This window comes from Rhea americana, unplaced genomic scaffold (assembly GCF_003343005.1).
Source record: "Rhea americana isolate MKP2758 unplaced genomic scaffold, rheAme1 scaffold_17, whole genome shotgun sequence".
In the NCBI taxonomy this organism is placed as follows: Eukaryota; Metazoa; Chordata; class Aves; order Rheiformes; family Rheidae; genus Rhea; species Rhea americana.
Window position 1 is genome coordinate 1,988,880 of NW_028185816.1, and position 23,461 is coordinate 2,012,340.

Consider the following 23,461-nt stretch of genomic DNA (forward strand, 5'->3'; position numbering starts at 1 on the left):
GCCGGGGGCCGCGGCGGCGGCCTGACACCCGCCCCAGCCGGCCCCAGCCGGCCCGGGAGCGCGCCGCAAAGCCTCGGGGACAGGAGCGGGAGCACCACCCGTTTCCGGGGGAGAGGGGAGAAAACGCAGCGAAAACCGGGTGTTTTTACCAACGCCACTGTTGTCAGCTGGCTGAACGCTCCTTCTGCTGGGATGCACCGGCTGAGGGCTGTTAAACCTCAGGTGCCTCCTGCCCTCCTAGCAAAAGGATATACCATGCTGGTAAAGCACACAGTGCAAACATTTTGTCATAGTTATTGTGTGAGAATAGTTAAGAAATCGAACTGGTCAGCTATATTTCTTAAAATTAATCCGTGTCTCGGCCTCATAAATAACTATGGATGAACATGATAGACAATTTAAAGAAATGAATCAGCGCTCACGTATGTTACCGGGACATACCTACGAAGAGTCACATGTGGTTGAAACTGTCTTTTGATGCCCTTTATGAGCTGTTTATTACAACAATAGGATTTTTTCCCATTGGAATGAAGGAATAAATCAACTTTCACAGCAATAGAAGTTTTTTTTCTACTGTCTGCAGGGAATGGCTGAGAGATCCAACATCATTTTCTGGTAGGTATGGAGCACTTTGATGATACTGACTGAATAATACTGTATTAGGACAATGTAAAATTGATTTTACTTTTACAAAAGTTTTTGATTGATCAATTTCAATAGAAGCAGACACGAAGTCAGACTGATATGCACGGACTTAAAAACATATAATGCTTATTAACCCCCCTGAACAATACAGATAGTAAAACTGATGCAAAAATTAATGTTGAGATCTCCAGTTACTAAAATGTTGTGGTAATTTTGCAAAACAAAATTCCCCATGAAACTTTATGTAGCCCATTTTACAATGAGCACACAAGCAAACATAGAGTGCAGGATTTCAGCTGCCCAGCAAAGTTCAAGTTAGCCGCCTTTTATTATTTGTTAGACTTTAAGGTAGGACACTAGGTTTGTTCATCATTGACAAATGAATAAACCTTGACCTTCATTTTAAACTGCAAAAATTGAGTACAGGGAACTAGATACCGTAGGCTTTTATGGAAACCAAACATTTCTTCATTGGCAGAGCAATAAAATATTTAGAACTACATTATTGACAGTGGAACTTCCTCTTGTTAAGTTTTTCACATATAGAAGACTTAAGCCCAGAGAAAAAGGAATCTATTTCAACTATAGCCAAATCCTAGCCTTTGGAAATTAAATGTGATATTGCTTTTCAAGAACTGAAAGGGAAAGATAAAGATTTCTTTCTTGGAGGAAGTGGAAGAGCAAGTAAAAAGAAAAGATAATTCTGTTGCCATTAAGAACCTAAGCCATTAGATTCACCATTAAAAATATATAATGCATGGATCAATGTGGATTTCGATGACACATTTCTTTACTATTCCTGATTTTGTAAGAGCTTGAAGTTGCATCTAGCTATTGCCAAAATATTTAGACAAAATTAACTGCAAGTCAGTAGATACCTAAATTCATTTTGATTTTTGAACAATTTATTTCTGTGTAGTTGTTGCAACAAAGCAAGGTATTCAATCATTCTGCAGTAGTTCACTGTAATCTCCTGAAGATAATTTAGAACTACAAACATTTTTCAGGAAGGAGGTGTACCACCCAAATAACAAGAACATTACACCTTGTAGCAGAGGACCATTTGTCAAAATTCTGTTAGAGAGTGAACCTGTGTTAGCACACAGCTAGTTGCAACTAGCAACACAGCTAGTTGCAAATCCATATGGTTATTAACTTTTTATTTTTGTATACTATTACTGAGTAATCAGCACTCTCCGCTGGATTTCTGTCTTTGCCTCCCTCCATGTTTCACCACAGTGACCCCAACCACTCAAACGCTACCAAGAGGCAAGAGATATTGATAAGCACATGACAACTAGTGGCTCACCAGACAGCTGTTGTCAAATAGTATCTCATAGCAAAGGACATTATGAAAAGCTATACATGGTTTAATAGTTTTTACATTAACATTATTATAAAATGCTAAAGCAGAGACCTAAGTGGGTAAATAAAGTCTGAATTACATGAAATACTTTTATACAATTAACAGAAAGAATGCCATCTTGTGCAGTCAATGTGATCGTTTTTAGCCGGTGGCTCCTTAGACTGCAGTGGAGAGATCTCATATGGAAGTACAACTTGCAGTATTTGCTGTCACTTTCCACAGCATTTTCCCAAAATGAACCTTCATAAAGTTGAACATAGGATACAAAAGAGAATGCTAGATACAAAGATGTAATTAGTATCACTTGCACTTCAAATCATTAGGACCAACTTAGCAGCATTCCTATGCACATGGAATAGCATCCTGCTCAAAAGCAGTTCCACTGAAAAATACCGGACTGCATGCAGATGCTGCGTTAAGTAAATACATCAAAAATCTGGTACACAGACTATGACAAAGGATTATAAACAGTATCACTAAAGGAAGTTTGATTATACATAAAGCTTTATTGTTTGCTCCAGATCTAATAATGTGATCTGAAGTTGCACAGAAAAAACAGTTGTGTGATTTAGTGCCTAAAATCGATTTTAACAAGTTGTACCTGAGTGCTAATTCGTACAGTGGAATTTTTAAAGTGAGGAACAGCAAAATAAAAGTCTATTTTGATTTGATTTCAGGTCATCTAGAAATCATATCCTCCTATCAACTACAACAGGATCAAGAGATCTTGAAGAACTTACCAACTCAAGACTCAGAAATTCTTGGAAACTTATGTAAGAACCCTAAGGTTTAATAAGAGGATAAAGCAGAAGCGAGTATTTAAATTCAACAGCCACAATTTCAGGCATGTCTTTACTGCTCAAGATATGAATAAATTACTCATGTCAATTAAGTGTTTGCTTGAGGATCAAGATGATGATAAAGGATAATGTGGTCTGTCACCTAATAGTCAGGTCTTCTCTGATTATGAGGATACAGAGGGCAAAACTGAAACTTGTATCACAAAGTGAAAAACCGATTAATAGATTTATATTAAGTGTTGTCTAGCTTTTTCTGTAAGAAGCTTAGAAGTTGGGCTCCCACGCAGCAATTGGATGAGGGAGAACCTGTAATTCCAGGTACTATGGGCACAAATGAATGAAATACAATTGAACAGAAGATTCGCTAAATAAAAAATGACCGTGTGACTCACTCTTTCTATATCATTATTGAAAAGACAAAAGTTGGAGGAAGCATTGCCTAAAAAGATGGAGGCATATTCATAGAAAATACAGGGCACTTCTTTTTTAATCTAAGGCAGGTCAATGCTTTGTTAAGTAATTGGGAAGTTTCCTGGCAAAACCAAAAGAAAAAGCTTTTTTTTTTTTTCATTTTTTCTATATTTCAGTGTTTTTAGAAAAACATAAAAGACATCAAACTTGTGAAAAAATGCAATAGAAGCAAAGTGTTCAATTTCTCTAGTATTTTTCACATTTTTAAATGCCAAAAATTAGAAAAAGGTCATTTCTCAGTGAACACTGACAGAGCATGACATGAATAGACATTTTTGCAGAATACTACTGTATTTCTTTTTTTAAGTAAAAAGAATTTAGATTGCACTTATCTGAAGTCTAACACAGATTGTGTATTTTAAATGCTAATCTTAAATCTCATAAACAAATATCAGACTTGAGAAGGCTATCTCTTTTCTATACCAGATTTATTTATTTAGATTTCAAATGTCTTCCCATAACAATATAAACTTCAAAGATTAAGTGTCTGTCAACAGAATTTAAATTTAAATTAAATACATATAATGTTTTATTGCCATAATCACAAGGACCTACTTTATGGCTTTGTTTCTGAAAAAGCATAGCAAATAATACTTACCATAAAAATTCAAAAGAATATTCCAATTATTTAGAACAGTTACTCTTTTGTATTTTTTACTTAAATATCAACAATGTCTGTATTCATTGCAGTGCTGAAGCTGATGAAAAGAGTACATTTTGAATAGTAACCCTTAAAACGTTGCACCATTCCATTCACAAATCATCAGACAAATTAAACTTCAACATTCAGTTCACACTCACATAAAGGTACTCACTTAGGGAAAAAACAACAGCTTCAATTATAGGAATTACTGTTTTTAAGCCATAAATTTCATAACATTATCAAACTCTACTGCTTAATTGCATGAAGATAAAAAAAAAACTATATTTGTTGCTTTTTTATACTAAAACTGTCCTATAAATATCAGAAAACTTTCTCCCATTTTTATTAATCTCAAATTTTAGAAAGCTAATAGCTATTAATATGATACTGGATGGCAAAAGATTATTTGATATGCCAGACATACGAAGAAAGCTAGAAGAACTCACACAGTGAATCTGTCTTATTGTAAGTAACATGTTCTGCTGTTTGTACTAAAGAGCATGAAAGGTTTGCTTGGAGATGAACTCCATGAGTTAGAGAGGATTAACATTCTCCTGCAGGATGCAGAGCAGCTTGTTCACAAGTTCACTGCTCAGTCATGGTATCCTATCTGCATCTGGGTGGAAGAAAAAACGTGTAGTAGTAGCTGGGTTACAATGATGCCATCCTGCAATATCCAGCCCATGATGCCAACCACATCTACCCCACTGAAAGGCTACTCACAGTTGCACAGTTTAGGCAAGAGTAAGATTTACTTCTAAAATGCAGACTTCAGGATTTTATAACGATATAAATTCTGTAAGAATTCCGCCCTTGCGTTTTTGAAGAGACTGGAACAATAAACAAGTTCTTAAGACAGAAGCTTCTGGATCACTGAATGTTTGACTCAACAAAGCACGCTTTGTTCAGTAGTGAAATCCTTCCATTCCTAGGCTAGAATACCAATGTAACTGCACAACAAAGTCAAGCAGGGCAATTGCAAATTAAGAGAAGGCAGGCAATAAGCTGAGCGTGCACTGGCTGCACACTGACCTCCGCTGGAAGACAGATCCACTCTGAGATTTAGAATCCAGGCACAGAGGTTGGAAAGGGAGTAAGTCAAAGCCAGAATTACTTGAGATGGCTTACTTCAAGGAAGTGTATAGAAGGCTAAGGTTACTAGCAACATGACATAACACACAGAGAGAGACTGACCTCTGCATTTCAATTAGTACATTTTAATAAGCTAAAGTAATAAGGAATATTGTCTTAAATGATTTCTTCCTCTTGCAGAAGTCTTCTCAGACATTCAAGATACGCATATATTTTAACTGTTTTGACTACAGCTTGCCCAAATGGGCTCAGGATAGCATGGTCCTAGCGACACTGTTTGGATAAAGACTCCTCATACAGTGGTAAAGGCTGTCACCTATACACTAGAAACCTGTTCAACTAGGATGAGCACTCTCAGGCACAAGTAATTGAAATTTTAAAACTACCACCTGCCAATCTAGCAATTACTATTTTTCAAGTTAGCTGTGATAACCGATAATAGTAATTTTACTCACACGCAAATGAACTCCTATATATTGCAACATAAAAACAAACACACTAACTTAAGTTACTGCTGAGAGTGGCTTTAAGTCAAGTCACAAAAGGATCAGGTTAACAGCTTTAACTGTGAAGGCCTGCAGTCCAGCAGAGGGAGCAGTGATTTCTGGCTGATACACTGCCAAGCAGTAACTTGCACTGATCCAGGGACAAGTTTCATGACTCTGCTCCCAAAGTAAGCAGCCACTAGCAGTACAAGCTCAATAGGACCAATAAGGGGGAAAAAACATGAAAACTCTAAGTGTATTTGCCAAATATAAGTGAATTCCTGATTTTGACCATCTGTTCTGACTTAAAAACAGCAACATGCCAATTATATCACTAGTTACGCTAACTAAATGAATGCAAGGCTTGCATTCTAGGGCTCAGTATCAGGCCTGTTGTGTATGTATGCTACAAGCATGAATCTATAATTCACTTTTTGTATTACCATACAATGTGCTGGGGCAACCAAACTCAATGATCTCGTGTTTTGACAGGCCCTCATTTCAAGATGGTAAAATGGCACTGGAAGTACTGCCTTGCATAGTTTTTTGTACCCCACAAAAACTCAACAGAACTAGCAGAGTTCAGGTCATGTAGAAAGTAACAATTCTCAGCCAAGTACTTTTCTTTTTCTTTTACTTGTTTTTTTTGCCTTTTTAGCCAATAGATTCCAGAATTGCAACATACGAACTCTCACAGAACTTGCAAGTTCTGCCTTCAGCTCCTTCAGTGCAAAGTCCATTGACTCTGATCAAACTATCTATCTGTTTAACAAAGTTGCTAGACATTACACTGAAACAAATAAAAATCATTCACATGTAACATTCATTTGTTACCCAAGTTGTAGAGATAGTAATTTCTATGTGCTGACCAACATCAAAAACCTGACAGGTTTCAAAAAACAAAGCTGTTTTACTTAGGTAAAATCTAAATCATGACTCTCCAAGGGTTTTGAACAAGTTACCAATTTGACCTAACCGCATGAAAAAGCATTGATTTTTTAGCTCCTTTTTTTAAACTATCATTCCATTTACATTCTGTTGCTGCAGCAAAAACACAATAATGCACAGACCAATCACACCAGAAGCCACCGTAGTTAGGAAGGAGATAGTGATGCCAAAAAAGATGCTTTACTTAAAAGGTCTTGCCATCACAAGTCCTGGAAGTCTTAGTACGCACGTACTCCCAATGATATAAACATTCAAGTAACACTTGTAGAATTAAAAAATACCAATGGGGATTAATTTGACAATAGCTTGAACAGGAAACATCTATGAAAAAATAACCACAGTATTTTAAGTTGAACTTTTAAAGCTAAGCATAGTAACTGAAGCCGAGAGTGGCCCTTTACATGTACAGACTGAGAAACATGACTAAAATTTTCTCTGTGTAGGCACACAAGTGTATCCAAAAGAAGATAAATACTCTGATTTTGAAACTGTTACAAAAAATAGATGATTAACAGTTAACTGCTTTATGTGTTGTATTTGGCCTCAGTTAGTCACAGTATTTTAAAGTGAATATATTGACTGTATATTGGCCGGAAAATTTACAGCTGAACAGAAATCTACCATTAGCTTCATTATTCATGCATTTTCATATTATTCCTCTGCTCAAAAAATGTGCACTTACTTGAATGCTTCACTTTTAATTGCCATTTCAATGTATTCTTACCATATACACATTCATCTATATCAAAATGTAAGATTTGAATGCACTGGTTAAAATGTTAGCAACTGATTTCCCAATAAATTGCCTTAACTAGGTCAAAGTCTTAGTTTGCACAATGCTGTAGCATTTTTTTGTTTATTGGGGGTGATCATAGTTCAAACTCTATATATAGAGAGAAATCAATTCATGCTATGACACAGTCTATATATTTTTTTCCTAACCCTTCACATGAATGTCTGAAGTAAGACGCAAGTGCTAACCTTTTGAGAATATGTCTGCATTTGCAGAAACAATAAAAATCTCCACCTGAGATGACTTACCATATAAATATTTCTTGAAAAGGTTTTGCTCATCTCATACTTCTTGGAACAAAATTTGTTGAAACATTGACTCTACAATACAGGACAACCTAAGCAGGAACCAGAGTCCAGTAATACATATACTCGAAAATAGTTTACAGTGGGAGGCAATTAAAGACCACTGCTTCCACACAGAGATATACTGGCACCCATGTTTTTCAAGACTGAAAAAAGCTGTCACTTTTGATGGCAAAACAGAAGGCAAAATTAAGACTAGACTGTTGTTTATCTTGTTGTAAAGCTCATTATGTGTGGCAAAATGCTAACTGTCCTCTGGTGGGGACCTCAACTAAAAATGTCCACCTGCCACTAGCAACTCATATTGCTAATTTGACATCACCTTTCAATCAGTTTTACTGCACATTGCAGTATGGCTTATGAAGCTATTTCATAACTGGGACCACTCCCACCTCCCATGCTTGCTGCTCTAAAAAAAACTCCTCCAGTTTCCCAAATTGCCTTCCTTTGCTTTGTCTCCCACCATTCAACTTCCCATTCCTCTTCTTGCTCAGATTCCTCTTATATTGGCCTTTACATATGTATGAGCAGTCCTACCTCATTCTGGATCTGGTTTTCTTCAAATGAAGGGCCTTAATCGCTCTTCAGTCCTACCTGTGTGCCACTGCTGCTATTGCTGCTTCCCTCTATCCTTTAGTAAGTTGACTGGTAAAAAGAGATCCTTTTGCCTACTTTTTCCTGCAGGTAAAAGAATTTCAGCAGCTGTTGTAATGGGGATTAAGGAAAACCCAGTCAAAGCAATACTTATTTTGCTTACATACACACAAACTAGTCCAGTGGAACTATTAAGAGCAGAAAATAAAGTCATATCCAGGACAAATGACATACAAGGCAGCCCTACAGAAGCTTTGTTTGCTGTTTTCCCTGACTCACCTTCTACTTCCTCTTCTTTATAGAGCACATTCTCTGTATTCACCATTGTGCTTTTATAAGAGATCAAATTATAAGAAGTTTTAAGAACATTTTCTGTTTTTTAATTCTCTGGAAATAAAACAAAGACTTGTCAGGCTTCTAGAAGAGAGGCAAATACCTACAAAGAATAAGTTACTTTGACTCTCTATGATATTTACCAACAGATTATTCACTGTAGGAACTGTTCATCTGCTTTAAGAGGTGGTTTATTTTCAGCTTCCTGCATTTCATCTTTTTTTTAAGAAAGAAAAAACCTTCCTAAGCTATAACACAAATCAAAACACAGCATTAAAGGTTCAGCTTCCCCATTGCAATGGGACATTCTCTGTGCCAGCTGCTTCCCCAAATGATTTTTGGGGAAGAAACACAGTAACTCCATGGGCAAACGGCTTACTTATCTTGGTTTGGGAAGCAACTCTTACACACAGGATCATTACAAAAATATTCTAGCTCTCCAGATTCACCTTTTTCTGCAAGCAAGTAGCTCAGAGAACGGCTAATAATCTTATGCCTAATAATCAAAGAAACAAATGATGTAAGATTTCAGCCCTGTGTGTGGGGGGAAAGAATTCATAAGAAAACATCTGGAGTACTTTATTGCAATTGACCTCCTCTATACACCCTTTAGCACCATTCTTCTGATAGGTGCACAGAGATACTCAAACAACAAAGAGAAAAAAAGAAAACAGCGTATCAAAAATCACCTGAATCACAAGAAGATAGGCTCTCATTTATCACAATTGTTTGGCTCCTCATTTGTCATATCAATTTAAGAAATGGCAGATACATGGTAAAAATGAGCTCAAGAACATTTAGAACCATACATGTAAAAAATCAGATAAACATGACATGTTCCTGAATTCATGCAATAGAATGAAAAAGAACTAAAACTGTATTTCTTCACATTGAAAGATCAGAAATGTTGTCTAAAAAGCCAATTTTCCAACAATCTAGCTTTTCAAGTCTTAATATTTTAATAATAAATCACCGAGCATTGTAAGTTTTTTGTTTAAAAACTGTTTTTACTTTAATGGGTTTAGTTAATAACATCATGAATGGTACAAAACTGTGTCCTTTTTCACATTTCCATACATTGTATAACGGACCACCTGAAAATCTGGACTAAGAATGCATAAAGTGTCTCTTATTAGCCCTGGCCTCATTTTTGCCATACGTAGATATGCAGAAAACACGCATTTGTTAACAATGACATGTTAATATTAGCTTAAACAATAAGATATGGCAGAATGTGCATTGCGTAATGCACAGGGTGTGTAACAGGGTAAGAGAGACCAAATGTCAAGTGTTGACAACAAAATAAGAAATGACTGATGACACACTGACATTTTATGACCATAGTTTTAGCTTTTATGTTTTAAAATTGTTTTAAATAGTAGTAAATATTTAAATAATATTTAAAATATATTTCCCTATGGAAAGCATTTACTTGGAAGACAGCTTGTAAGATTTGCTTTTTTAAAAAGTAGTATTCCATTTAGACAATATATGAATAAGATACATGTCACAGAACTTTAGAGACCCTAAACTTCTTAGCCATTTTCAGAGACGGTTTTTCGATCCAATTTTGTCTCTGATTCTTTTCTAGCAAAACTTTGGAAATAGCATCTCAAAGAAAACCTGCCTTTAAGAGAAATACTGTATTTCAATTAAAAAAAAAGTGTAAATAGGGATGCCATATTAAAGGTAAAGATGGTGGAATTAAAAAACAAATAATTCATCATGCAGTTAGTTTCATTAATTTCTACTTTGCTAATTCATAGTCTAAGGAGAATTTTGTTCCTTCCTAGTGCATCTTCTCTTGCAGTCAAAAGAGTGCTCAATTCCACTGTCAGCAAATGTTAAGGGATGAGGACCTCACTGTTACTTCAAGAAAGAAATAAGATTGAGGTGTGGGTGCAGAATTAATCATCTAAAATGCAACAAAACAAAGCAAAATACTTTTGTGAAAAGTAATTTGTACATTGACTTTTTTTCTAAGTTTGCTTCAGTATAAAATTCCTCTTCAATCCCACTAACAATGCTTTATTTTGCTTTGTGATCCTTCACATACTTGAGAGTTCCATTTTTCACTCCATCCTAATTTGGTAAACTAGTAATCCAGCCACAATATTTGTAGCCTAAGACAAAGATGGAAGCGTCATTACAATAATCTTTAATAGTGTGGGGTTACTTTCATTCAAGACAGCTTTTTCCTATCTCTTATAGGCACAATGCTTGTTTTACTGGCCTTTGGAATAAGAGCCAAAAATAAGCCAGGTTGTCTTCTGTGGCAGCGCAGAGCATCCTGGCTTTTCTTTCTTTCTTTCTTTCTTTTTTTTTAATTGTTGTTGCTAAAATTACCTGCTTTTTAATATGAACCAACTACTCCAAAAGCTTCTCATCTCTTTTTCAGTATCTATGGGCTTGAATTAAAACAACTAGCTTCCTAAATCTACCTCTAGATTCAAAAATCTATACGAAGTACAAAGTAGCGGCATATAAATCAATTTCAGAAGCTTAGAAACCTCTCTCAGTGAGTTACTTCACAGTCATATTAGGAAGGGAGACACAAAGCCCGGTGAGTTCTTTACCATACAATCAAGGAGCCAACTTTCTTACTCTCTCAGTCTGCATCCTAATCATTTTTAAAACTACAGATCAGGAGCTCCCAGTGTTATGCACAGTGCTGTAATGTGACAACTGAATTCTGTCTGAGCAATTAAACACCTCTCAGGAATCCACACAGCCAAGGACTACTGCTGCCAACCACCCCAGCCAGTAAGGGAATATATTCAAATTTGGAATCCCTACTAGAAATCAAATAGCACACCAGGCACATTTCTATTACGCCTCCAGTGTGCACAGTCACATTAAAATGATTTCAACTGATCACTATCAATGCTGGTAACTTTGCTGCTTGGGTTCACCACATAGACTTAAGCTCCTGCCAGATTTAACACAGAATGACTGAAACAACGACAACTCTTCCACCCTATATCTTTCTTTTCACTGTTAAAATGAACTAGCTTCACGATTGTTAACAACATTCGGCATGGTGTTCCTAAAGCAAAACCCATATCACTCCTCTTGATTATAGCAGACATAGCAGTAGCACAAAGAATATATTAATATGATAGTGAAGTCCCTTTTTAAAGCAAAAAGGCTATGAAGAGGCTTTAAAAAAGGCAGGGGCACATACTCATTTCTGTTCTTGACTCAGTCCATTCACTGCAGTTGTGTACAAATTTTAAAAGACAATTATTGCTTTTAAAAGATAAAAACCTTTGGAAATATGGTAAATATCCTACAAGGTTCTAAAACTAATCAGCTAAAATTCTGTACATATTTTAATTTTCAAACCTCTATTTTATTACTGAAGATCAAATCATTTCATTTTCACATCTATTCATTAAACGTTTCGAAGTTCTACAGTCTAATGAATATTTAGCAACTAAATATGATCAAAACAGAAAATGGGAAAATAGGTCATGTGGCAATGAAGATTATTTCATTTGGCCAATGAATAGTGAACCCTGCTTTCTTGGCTGAAATTAAGGCACTAAGTGGCAGTGAAAGGATAAAGGAATGATTTTTTTGTCTACGTTATCTGAAGAAAGAATAACATGCCTACCATTTTTTTTAGGACCCCAGTAGATTATATCTCCATTCTGAATGACTCAGTAAGGCATTCTGTTGGCAAATTTAAAGAAAATGTTCTCCTGATTAGAGCCCATTACATTCATTGTCTGAGTGTGACTAGTGGCACTACTGTTAACAAATTGAAGGAAAAAAAAAGCTACAAAAAGATGTTTGAAGACTCGAAAGGCACCAAGAAGAGAACAGCTCTGCAACTGCCAGTTCTACAAACAACTATGTAAGCTGTGTTTAACACTGCATATAGTCTATTCAATCATCAATCTTTGTTGACGAAGATAAAGTGTAGTAGCTCCTCATTTAAACTCTCAGTTAATCAAGTGCTAGTTTAGTAAGAAATTTATTTTCACATATCGGAAAATAATTGCAGTGTCTAACACAACTACACTTAAAGCAAAACTAGTCTAGTATGCATTATTCTGGTTAACACTGAAGCAAACCTGTATAAACAAAAGGGTTACCTTGAGATATATAGTTTACAATATGAAATCAACATATAAATGAATAGGATTTACTGAAAACAATGGAAAGTGTATTACAAAGATACATGAAACAATTTTAACCACAATATTTTCTCTGTGAAAAATACAACTATTAGTGAGATAAAATGTACAATTGGATTTTTTTTCCAAAAGAAAAAAAACACAGTATAGAGGAAAATATTTTTTTTCTTCAAAACAAGGAAAATAGTTAAGGTCATTGTCTTTCATTACAATATACTTTGACACAAAAAGCAGTCATAGGATTGCACCAACTCCATGTTCAGTCTCCTGAACATGACAATAGTAAAAAGAGTCCATAAAGCATAATGACATTGCTGTTTTTTAGGATGACAATATATGTATGCAGGAACTGATGTCACTCCGGCTCTGTTCATGAAATGTACAATACTCTAAATTTGGTGGCCAGACATACGTGAAAATTAGTTCACCCCAACATTGACTTTTTCCTGTTGCTTAGTCAAAGATGGAAAAAATCTGTAGTATTTTAAGTGTTGTTTTCTTCTTAGCAATAAAGAAAAAAGTATATGTAGTGCATGCTTTATCATTTGTCAAAAACATTTCTGAAAATAAAACTAAGTTATCCAACAGTTTACAAAATAGAAAATAATTCTTCAGGTTAAAAATGTGGTTAGGTTGTTTAGTTCCATCTCTAAAGGACTGATTTCCTTGGCAGCATCACTTTTCCTTAGCAAAAGCCAAGGCACAAGTTCCATAAAGAGAAATAAAAATGCCTATGAACAAGAACACAGTCTGGCATTGTAAAAGAAATCAGAGCCTTTCTCTGAGCTTTCTGTTCCCTCAGGTTAGTGCCATAGAAAAATGTGAGATTTGGGAAACATTTTTGTTATGAGCATTTCTGCTGGGCACGATTCAAAAGTTCACCAAACTTTTCAAAAAGATCCTCCACCCATTTTATATTTTTCATGCACAGCTGCACAATCTCTTCCTGTCCTAGATCTGCACTCTTTTTCTGAACAGAAGAAATCTATTTAAAAAAGAGAAGAGAGACAGACACACACGCATACACATATACACGTTAGATTGCCAGCATTTCAGAATTTTTGTTTTTATAATATTCTGCAGTTAAATACCACCCTTCTTTGGAAGAAAACCTTTAAGCTCAAAAACCAACCAAACAGCATTTCTTAACCGTGGCTCTTGCCAGAGCTCAACTCTCACATTTTTGTTACCTAGAATATTTCAACCAGGGGTTTGTACAAAAAAATAAAGGAGTGGGCATTCTAAGACACAGTATACTCTAGAGCTGAGTAGTTATACAAACTGGTATAATTTATTTGGTTTATTTTGGATAACAGTGAAGAATGCTCACCTACCCACAGATTCCTCATGGTATGTTGCCCACACAAACCCCATAAGCCTCATATCTGAATGTTTTGGGCAGCAGTGCCCATCAAGGACACACCCATGCTCAGCAGACCCTTTTGTTTGCCATGAGGAATTAATTAAAATACAAGGAGGCCACAATCCATACTCATTTACCAAGAAGAAAAGAACAGTCCCTCTATTGGGACTTAATTCACTCAGGGAATTCACTTAATGTATGTAAAAATATCTCATTAAAACAGTAATACTTACCTCCTCTTTACATGTCAGATATATGTGATATTTATAATGATGGAGTGAGTGATACAAAGAATACAATTGTATTTTTTCTGGATCTACAGTAAATTCCTGCAAAAAAAAAAAAAAGTTATTTTTATGTACATTCACGTTGTGTTCCAAGAAACAGATATGATGGACATAATCTTCTGTAAAAAAAAAAAAAAATATATTTTCAACATATCAGAAATGAAGTTTCATTCAAGTAATTGCCTTAACATACTTTGGCACAGTTCAAGGTATTTTACATCATAATTATCCCCTATCTTTATTTCCTATATAAGAAGTATGTTATCAAAAATTGCTTTGAAAATTCCTTCAATCCTTTTGAATACCCTGCAAGTGAAATAAGATACCCTTTTTTCCCATGAATTAGTGCAGTCTTATACTACTACCTGATGATTAGCTATTTTCCACCAGGCTGATGGTGTTACTGGAAAAAAACAAATACTTTGTGCATTAGAAGAACTGTTCTACACTTACCTAATATTTAAGTTACTTTTTCAAGAAGAGCAAATGTGGGCTATATTCAAAGGTCATTTGTCTAGTCAGTATTCATTATTGGGAGTTAAAACTACACGAGCCAGTATCCAGCAAATTTTGGTTACAGTGTGCCTTAAAGGTGCTATGAGATGTACATATTGTTAATTTCCAAGTTTTACTATGCTACCAGTTTACTTTTAAAAATTTTTTAAAAAGGAAGATACAAACCTTAATCCTGTCATTGAAAATAAGGAAGCAATAAAGAATTCAAATTTAAAACGTATTATCTAATCTCAGTTTTTACAGTATTAACATTTATTTTTCCATTTTTGATCTAGCAGCTATTGTATCATTTAGTAATAGTCATTTTCCAGCATGCTTTAGCTTGTAATAATAACATCACTTTAAAGTGACTTTATCACTATCGCAATGTTTGAGGCAACACGTTGCTACTTCAGTAGCAGTCCAGGAGGCTGGCCATTGCTCAGAAACTTGGTCTGAAGTCTAGTCCTTGCTCTGGTGAAGACAGAAGCAGAACGGGCTCTAACAGAGAGAGCTCCGCTGTTTGGCGGGCTGCAGAAACAGGCGAGAGGCATCACTGAGGCAGAGCTCACCTCCCCTTTCCTATCTAACAGCTCCTACTGACCACTGCTTAAGAATAGAGGTACTCCAAGGAAACACTGCTTCTTCGTCTTCCTGCAAAGTTGAGCAGCTCTCACAAAAGACTTCCTGAATGAATATACAGGAGAGGAGAGCATTTTGCTCTAAATGTATTAATACAAGTGGCTGTATTTCAAGAACTGAAATAGGGAATAATTCTGAAATATTTTATTATATTTTCTCTCCCTGCTGGAATACAACTAGGTTTCAAAAATGAGTTCAAGTAATGATTTAATCTATTGTTTTCTATGTTGTTTTTAACATTCCTTAGTTACAAAAAAAAGTATCTGGTTCAACAAAGATTTTACATCTTGATAAATCTACAGAAAAACTAATATATGAAACAGTATTTTATACAAGTGTAGTTATCATATGAGAAGTCAGAGAGCAGCAGCAATAAATACCCTTTGAACACTCACCTGTGCTAACTTAGTGGTTGATTTAGAAGCCCTCAGTGTTTTTTTGTTGTAAGCTTTACCATTCATTTTGATCTTAGACACAGACGTTCCCCCAGTTTTCGTTTTAGAATCCCGCGTGATTATTGTTAGTTCAGGAAAGTTTTCCAAAGCATTCTTTAAACAGAGCATACAAAGAGAAAGGATTATGAAAAACTGAAGAACTGCTGGCCACCCAGACTTCTGATAAATTGGCCATTTTTCTTTGAGAAGTTAAAATACAGCTAATTATAAAACAATTTATTCTTCCACAAAGATCTGATAAAAAATCTTATCAGATACCTATCAAGCAGCAATACACAGTTTGAAAAGCATGGCCACTTGTTCTTAGCTGCTATAATTTTTCAAGATGAGAAGATCCTTTTATTGTATCTCAGGTATCATTCACAGTTTTCTCATTAGAGCAAAAAAGACAGGCTCCAGAAGCCTCGAAGAAGCCTAGATACTTGATTCCTATTTAGGCATGAGAGGTCTGTCAATTGTATCAGGGGCTGGATACCTGAGTATCTTCATGGGTAGTATCCCAGCTTTTGCAAAATATAAAACAATAGCATCTTATCAAACTGTGAAATAGGAAAGCTGACACACAGTGAAGTAGATGGCCTAGTAGATAGTTTAAAAAAGCACAAGTTCTCTTCTAAGACATGGGGGTGAGTTCCATTTCTAATAGCTTCAGTTTTGTATTATTTGAGTAAATCTTCTGTGTAAATTTGCACACAATTTTGTTGTACAAACATAGCGCGATGTTAACAGCTATTTGAAATATTCTGTTGTGCTATATGATCTGGTCCTGGAAAAAAAATACTGAGTTACATGAATATATATACATATCTTTGTATTATAGTCCAGTATGAGGGGAAAAAGATTGAGCATATAGGAAAATATATTAATGCTACAGCTTAAGGAGCTAAATTTAGACTATTGGGACAAAAGAGAAAGTTAACTAAATTAATTTTTTAATAAACAGTATCCTTCCCCAACTACATTCTTTTAGCACTTTATAGACAACAGCCATTTTTCCTTTTATTAAAAAAAAAAAATCTAGCGGAAAGCTATAAAATATACAGCACAATGAGATAGTTGCATATTGTTAGCAGTAACCTCAACTAGCTAACCTGTACATATACAATAGTTATAGCAGCTGCCTTCAAGTGGAACAAAACTTCAACGGGTTTAAATTATTTATTCTTTTTATCCATTGTAATAGCCTTTGTGAAGTTTAACTTTGGTTTTGAGTATCAGGGGGTTTGGCCATCTCTGCCTTCTTTTGGTGAATTCCTATTAACCAGAACAGTTTACAGGACAGGAACACTGACCTAAAACAGATAAAATTGAATTGTAATGAGGAAAAATAATATATTAGTGATTTCCATATCTTTGAAAGTACAAAAGACAGAAAGGGGTAATAATTACTTTCAAATAAACCTTTTTAGTTCAGTTAAGCTCCATCATTTACCAGGCTTAAACTACAGCAGAAGTAATATTTTCTAATTTTTTCAGTAACCCAAAGATGAGATAAACTGTTGGAACTATAAAGTTACAGGCAAAACTACTGAGTAGATCACTGACTGCTAACTTTAGATCTGATTGGTTAGCAATGCTGTGCTAAAATATCCCATATTAAATGCATTCAATGAAAATGATTACTTTTCAACTCATCCATCCTTATAAATGCACTATATTTAAAATATCCAAACTGACTGATGCTTATGAGCCATAATGATATTTTTCAGTTATTGCTTTGGTGTCTTCAACTCTAATATCTGAATATCGAATTGTCATTTGATCAAAGTTGGAACAGAAGCATACTTTCTTATACTAATCATCAGATTGACCTGGATTTTAAGAAGTATCAAATGCTTATGATGACAAATCTGTGTTTCATTTTTATCTGGAACATTAACCCACGCACAGCACACGTTGGTACAGAAACAGAGATACAAAAGGCTTTTTTGTCTTGCAGTTTACATCCCAAGTAAACTCCTTACTTATACTTAGAATTCCATTAACTTCTTGCAGATTGTACTTTGAAATCAAGGTTTAAGCTAACTTTAGAGACATAATTCACAATCTGTCTCAGGGTGAACACACAGCAAAGTTTCTTACTATATTAATTATGAACTCTAACTGAATAAGCAGCTGTAATTGCATAGTTAGTATTACAGAAGATCACATTAGTTTTTCCCCTTAATTTGGGGAAAGGCAAAATAAGCTACCTCTCACTTTGTATGTACTGTGAATTTGCACAGAGGGAGTAACCAGAATTTTACAGATTAATATCCTACCTTAATGTGGCCTTTCTCCTCTGCACAGACAAGTCTAAAAAAAGCAACTACAGAAATAACTATTAACACTAAACTCTTACTGCAAATGAACAACGAAAATGGAAGGTTATGCATCCTTCTTCTGAGGCTCTGTAAATTTTTTGAAAGTCTAAGACCTTCCAACTGTAAGGAGGAAGTCACAACAAATTCTGTGCAAGCAAGAACAAATTGCCTTGCTGTAGGGAGAACAGCAGTACTGACAACAAAAAGGTGGGCAATTAATATATGAAAATATACTGCACCAGTAATGGATGAGAAGTCAATTAATCTTTCTGCCCAATATCCTGAGTTAAAAATCAAGTGAGTTAGAACTGTTTCACTGCTCAGTGATGCTTTCATTCCCAAAACAAAGTAATTCAGTGTCCTACAAGACAATTAGGAGCGGGCTGTAAAAAAATAATCTTTAAAAGATTTCACAATGTAAACATAGAACTGGCATGTGAAATAACCTCTCCTTGTTCCTCATCAAGACCTCACACATAAATAGACAGGAGCAGAAGCAGACAAATACTTCTCCAAGAAGTACTGTGGACATATGAGGACAGAAGGAGCAAATTGGTGGAAGAGCGAATTTGATCTGGTGGAGGTAATGAACGGGACTGTTCCAGTGCTGTTGGTAACAAGATTGTTACAGGAAAAAATAACTATTCTGATTATAGCTGTGGACAACTACTTCTCAAACGTCTGTAAAATTAACATTAGTTCACTTTATTGCACTTTCGAAATCCATCAAGAAAAAGAAATGCAGAGCTGCTCAGAGGCATGTGTGGGAAAGGTAGGAACTGCAATGATCGTCCTTCCCATCACTTTCTCTCTCTTGAGACAGTAGGGCTGTTCTCTTCCCCGTCCACATCTAGACCTGCTTTTGATTATTGTTTGAAAGTTGTTGTCATACAGGCTGGTGATAAACATTTTTCCCAACCTCCACACTGAAGGCAGAAGAAAGAGAGTGCACAAATGAATTCTTCTCTAATGATTCAACTCTAGTTTCAAGGAACTTTGATTGTGTTCTCTACTTCACAAAAGTTCAGACAGTAGCTTCACAGCAAAGCTATTCTGGGAAAAGTTTAAGATTTTTAAGCAATATAAATACTTAATCAAAAACTCTAAAATGACTGCAAACATTTTCTTTTGGCAAACTTGACAATTTTAAGAGGAAAAATGCTTGAAAATGAACCAGAAAGCACAGAGAATAAAACAAGAAAATTACCTTTGCAGTATAAACTTCTCCATCATAAAATGTTCTCCAAATACCATACATAAGCACTGAATTTGTAGCACCTCTCTCTTTCAAATCCATATTCACTTCTGTTACAAATTTGCCTTCTTGGTTTTCAGTTTTGTCTGCGTAGTATGCATTCAATGACTTGCTTATAACATTATTTTAAAAACCCTAGGAGTTAAAAGATGAATACCTTGAAAGTATGATCCAAGCGTAATTTGGAAAGCAGCCTTTTCCTATTGTCATTTAGCATGCCATCAATTTTTCTCATGTGAGGCAAAAGTAGCTCATCTAAAAGACATACAAAAAAGTAACAGTTGATTATTAAGAAATACATTTTAATGAAACTCTTACTCAAGCCATACCTATACCTATTAACATGAAATAGTAGAAGTCAAAAGTTATACAATTTACAACAAAAGATATGGTGAAAAGTGCCTGCTGGTAAAAGTTATCTGCCAAACCACTGTAAATTGCACAACATATATTTGAACACAGGCATGTGGCTGTAGATGAAAATTTATGAGTCAGTATAGTCCTTTAATTATAAAGTCAATTTCTTTGTTTTCAGTAGGACTACTGACAAAATGCATGGGAATGAGTCCTTGAAATAAGCGCGCATGCATGCACAAAGCACAGCAACCCAATAAAGAAAAGGAAGAGTCTTAGAAAATTGGGTTTTTTTTATATATAGGTAAATTGAATTTAGTATAAAACAACAGTTTGCAACTGAATGATATGTGAAATGCCTGCTCTTTGGGGGTTTTAATACTTTATACATTAGTGTTTCATAAAATGTTCAGAAACAAAATAGTTCCAAGTTTTGTCAGCTGGAGTTCACTATGGTAAGTCAGTCCATTAGACATTTTCTCCTTTAAAGAAAGACAGAATAAAATTGTCTTTGAACAGAATTTCAAGGTTTCAGAGTCTGGAAAACAGAACCTTTTATAGTAGTAAGAATCAGAATTATTTACAGTTTTAAGGTTGTTTCTTCATGAGAAAGTAATCACGTACTTCAAATATTCAGTAATTTTTAATAAGTAATTTGTAAAATTTTGAAAGATAATAACAAAGTAACAGCAGTAGTAAATGGCTCAATTGCAATATTCATTACACAAGCCTAGGGTAACAAGCAAATAAAATAGTATTTCTAAAGTTTATTCAAAGAGATGGTGCCAATATACATATATATCCTAAACTGTATTTGAATTGCTTTAATATTAAGCAGTAAAAATATAACAAAAGTATAATAGAAAAAATACACTGATGGGTTACTAAAGCCATTCTGAATCTCAGAAAATTAAGATTTTAGCGAATTAGAACACAATGTGAAGTAATCTAAAGCATTTCAGGCGCTGGTATATAACAAAATGTTTGGTGGGCTTCCCTTTTTTCTTTTCTTTTTTTTTAATATGTTTGCATTATCAATGAATAACCTTCAAATGTAATAAAAGCAGTACAAAGGTTAAACATACTGTACCATTGCTCTTTTCCAAGGCTTGCATTGTGTCTGGATCCAAGGCAATGCTAACAAGCAACTCCATATAGCTCTTAAAAGTCTCTTTCATAGCTCTTGTATTCAAAAAGCGAGTAACAAAGGGAGCTGGAGGTACAAGCTCTGAAAATTAATTGGAATATATTGATTTTTCTTTCTTAAATATTCATCAAATATTTCTATTTTTTTCAAAATAGAAAGCTTTCATTCTTAAAACACAAGTGACCCCTACTGGTATCCCAGGAGATTATAGTCAATATAATAAAAAATAGTATCAAACTACTCATACACCAAACCCAAGTTGAAAAAAAAATCAAACATTTTTTTTTATTAAAATTTGTGACACTATTTGCAATTATCAGCATTTACATAATCATATCTTGGAGAATCTAGACATTTATTTGTCTGTTACTGCAGATCAGGGTCTAGAGAAGAAGGATAATGAATAACTTCAGTAAGGCAAAGCAGACTAAGCGTGAGTTTCATGTCAATGCAGATGTTTCCTAAAACTGTAAAACTCAAAGCTCTTCAAGGGAAAAACATTCAAAAGTACTAACGTCACTTAGGAGTATACATACTATCAAAGTTGACTGCATCTTATTGTCAAGCCCACAAAATCATGCAAAATAAATCCTACCAGCAAAGCAACATAGGCATATTTGTGGACATTCCCAGGAAGCTTTTAGTTTTTTCTAGCCAGCAAGTTCAAATATGCATACAGAGTAGTCATCAGTACTACTAAGCTTGTTTAGCCTTTTAAAGTTTTTCTTGACTTCACATCTGGTATCAGTATTTTGCAGTAAGTTAGGTAACAAGATCGTTAAATTTTCTCCTATTTCCACATTTCTATAGGTAACAATCATCAACAGGTTATTTCGTATTTTAAACATAGACAGATGTACATTTTAATGGTTAATAAAGCATGATAGCTCAAAAAAATTTATTTTAAAGGTTCAGTAGGGGCACTGTTCCAGGACATCAGTCCTAACTCATCTACAATAAAGTCACAGAAGCCAATATGCTTTGGAAATCCAGCAGTACAATGTGAAGATACTAAACCATTTAACTTCAAAGACACAAAAAACAAACAACAAATTGTGAAAACCATTGTATATATGCTATCCCAGTTATTCTCTATAAACATAATACATTTCAAAGATTTCTCTCCATTCTGGAAAAAGACTGCAAAATTTGTATCTCTAAGTTCCCCGACCCTGTGAATGTCTTCACTGCAAATCTGCTCAGCAGACCGCATCTGAACACTGGCATTTCGCAAAGCAATGAAACAGCCAATATTCAACTGCTTTTTCTTCCTGGGTTTTGAAAAATAAACAGTAATATCTGAATTTTGCTCACATCTTTATGCAGACAGGCTTTGCAGGAATGTTATTTTAGACATAATGTGGAATTGCAATGGAAAATTAAAGGCACAATTTGATTAATGAGATGTAATTTGAAGTCATATCAGCTTTCTCCTGTAGTTGTTGCAGTCTTAGAGTTGAGTAGTAAAAACATACTTCTCTCAATCTTTATTTTAATTGATAAGCTGCATTTGAGACAATTGGACACATTTATTCCTATACAAAGAATAAGTAAAAGGCTTTGAGAAATCATTTTTGCATGGCATTGACAGATTTTCATGCTTTTTTTTTTTTTTTCTGGGACTACTAAGAAAAAATTTGCAAGCTCAAGCAACATATTTTATACTTTTTTCCATTTAGTTCAAACAGGTCTAGATGCTAACAGTAGTTTATCGCTCACCATCATCATCACTCTGGGCCTCAGGAGAAGAATCGGACTGGGAAGATGAAAATTCCTCTTTCCATTTTTTCCTTTTCTTTGGTGGTGGTTCAGCCTTTATCTTTGGCTGTTTAGCTTTGGGTTTCCCAGAAGAGACTTTTGTTGCTGTTGGTTTTGGTGTTGGAGGATCAGGGGTTTTGTTGCTGCTGCTGCTAGGTTTACAATGAATAGTCCTGCAACATTATGAAGATCTTTATAAAAAAAAATTATCCCACAAGTCCTGGCTTTAATAAAAACAACTACAGGCTTATTTAACCAGAAGATATGCCTTCAAATTATATATGTTTACTTCAGTGTTCCAGGTAACTATACATAGTATACTACTACACATTTTTGACATGATGTTTAACAACTATTCTCAACTATCTATGATTAAATATTAGTATTACAATGTTATATCTAGACAAGCACAGAAAGTTTAAATTACATTAGAAAGAGACAAGTTTAGAACACAGAAGCTTAGAACATAGGAGACTGGAGCTAATATTAAAACTGACTATATAATGAAAAAAAATCAGGCTTGACAGAATTGAACAAATCATTGTAATTAGTAAGATTTGCTGACGAAGTGAATTTGGAATATTATATCAATACAAAGAATAGCCAGAATATCATTCAGGCAGAAATGCAGGATTTTGAAGACTGGAGTAAGAAATTCCTCTCTCTCTTTCCACCACTCAAAACAGGCAGGAAAAAAAGAATTTAATAGTATAAATGCAAAGTTATATACTTTAGGACTCATATGAATATCTCACATAATCTGAGAGTTCATCTGTTGGAAACAA

General features: G+C 34.8%; 1 protein-coding gene across 1 annotated transcript in view; it reads right to left on the reverse strand.

Annotated features, from left to right (window-relative positions):
* Positions 1–9,461: 9,461 nt before the first annotated feature.
* Positions 9,462–23,461, reverse strand: part of QSER1 (glutamine and serine rich 1) — a 29,846-nt gene continuing 15,846 nt past the window's right edge. The window contains exons 7-12 of the mRNA XM_085300863.1: positions 22,638–22,849; positions 20,862–20,999; positions 19,575–19,672; positions 15,800–15,952; positions 14,214–14,309; positions 9,462–13,602 (exon numbers count right to left, since the gene is read on the reverse strand). Of these exons, the coding sequence (XP_085156989.1) occupies positions 13,462–13,602; positions 14,214–14,309; positions 15,800–15,952; positions 19,575–19,672; positions 20,862–20,999; positions 22,638–22,849 (838 nt within the window). The 3' untranslated portion in view covers positions 9,462–13,461. The remainder of the gene's footprint in view (positions 13,603–14,213; positions 14,310–15,799; positions 15,953–19,574; positions 19,673–20,861; positions 21,000–22,637; positions 22,850–23,461) is intronic.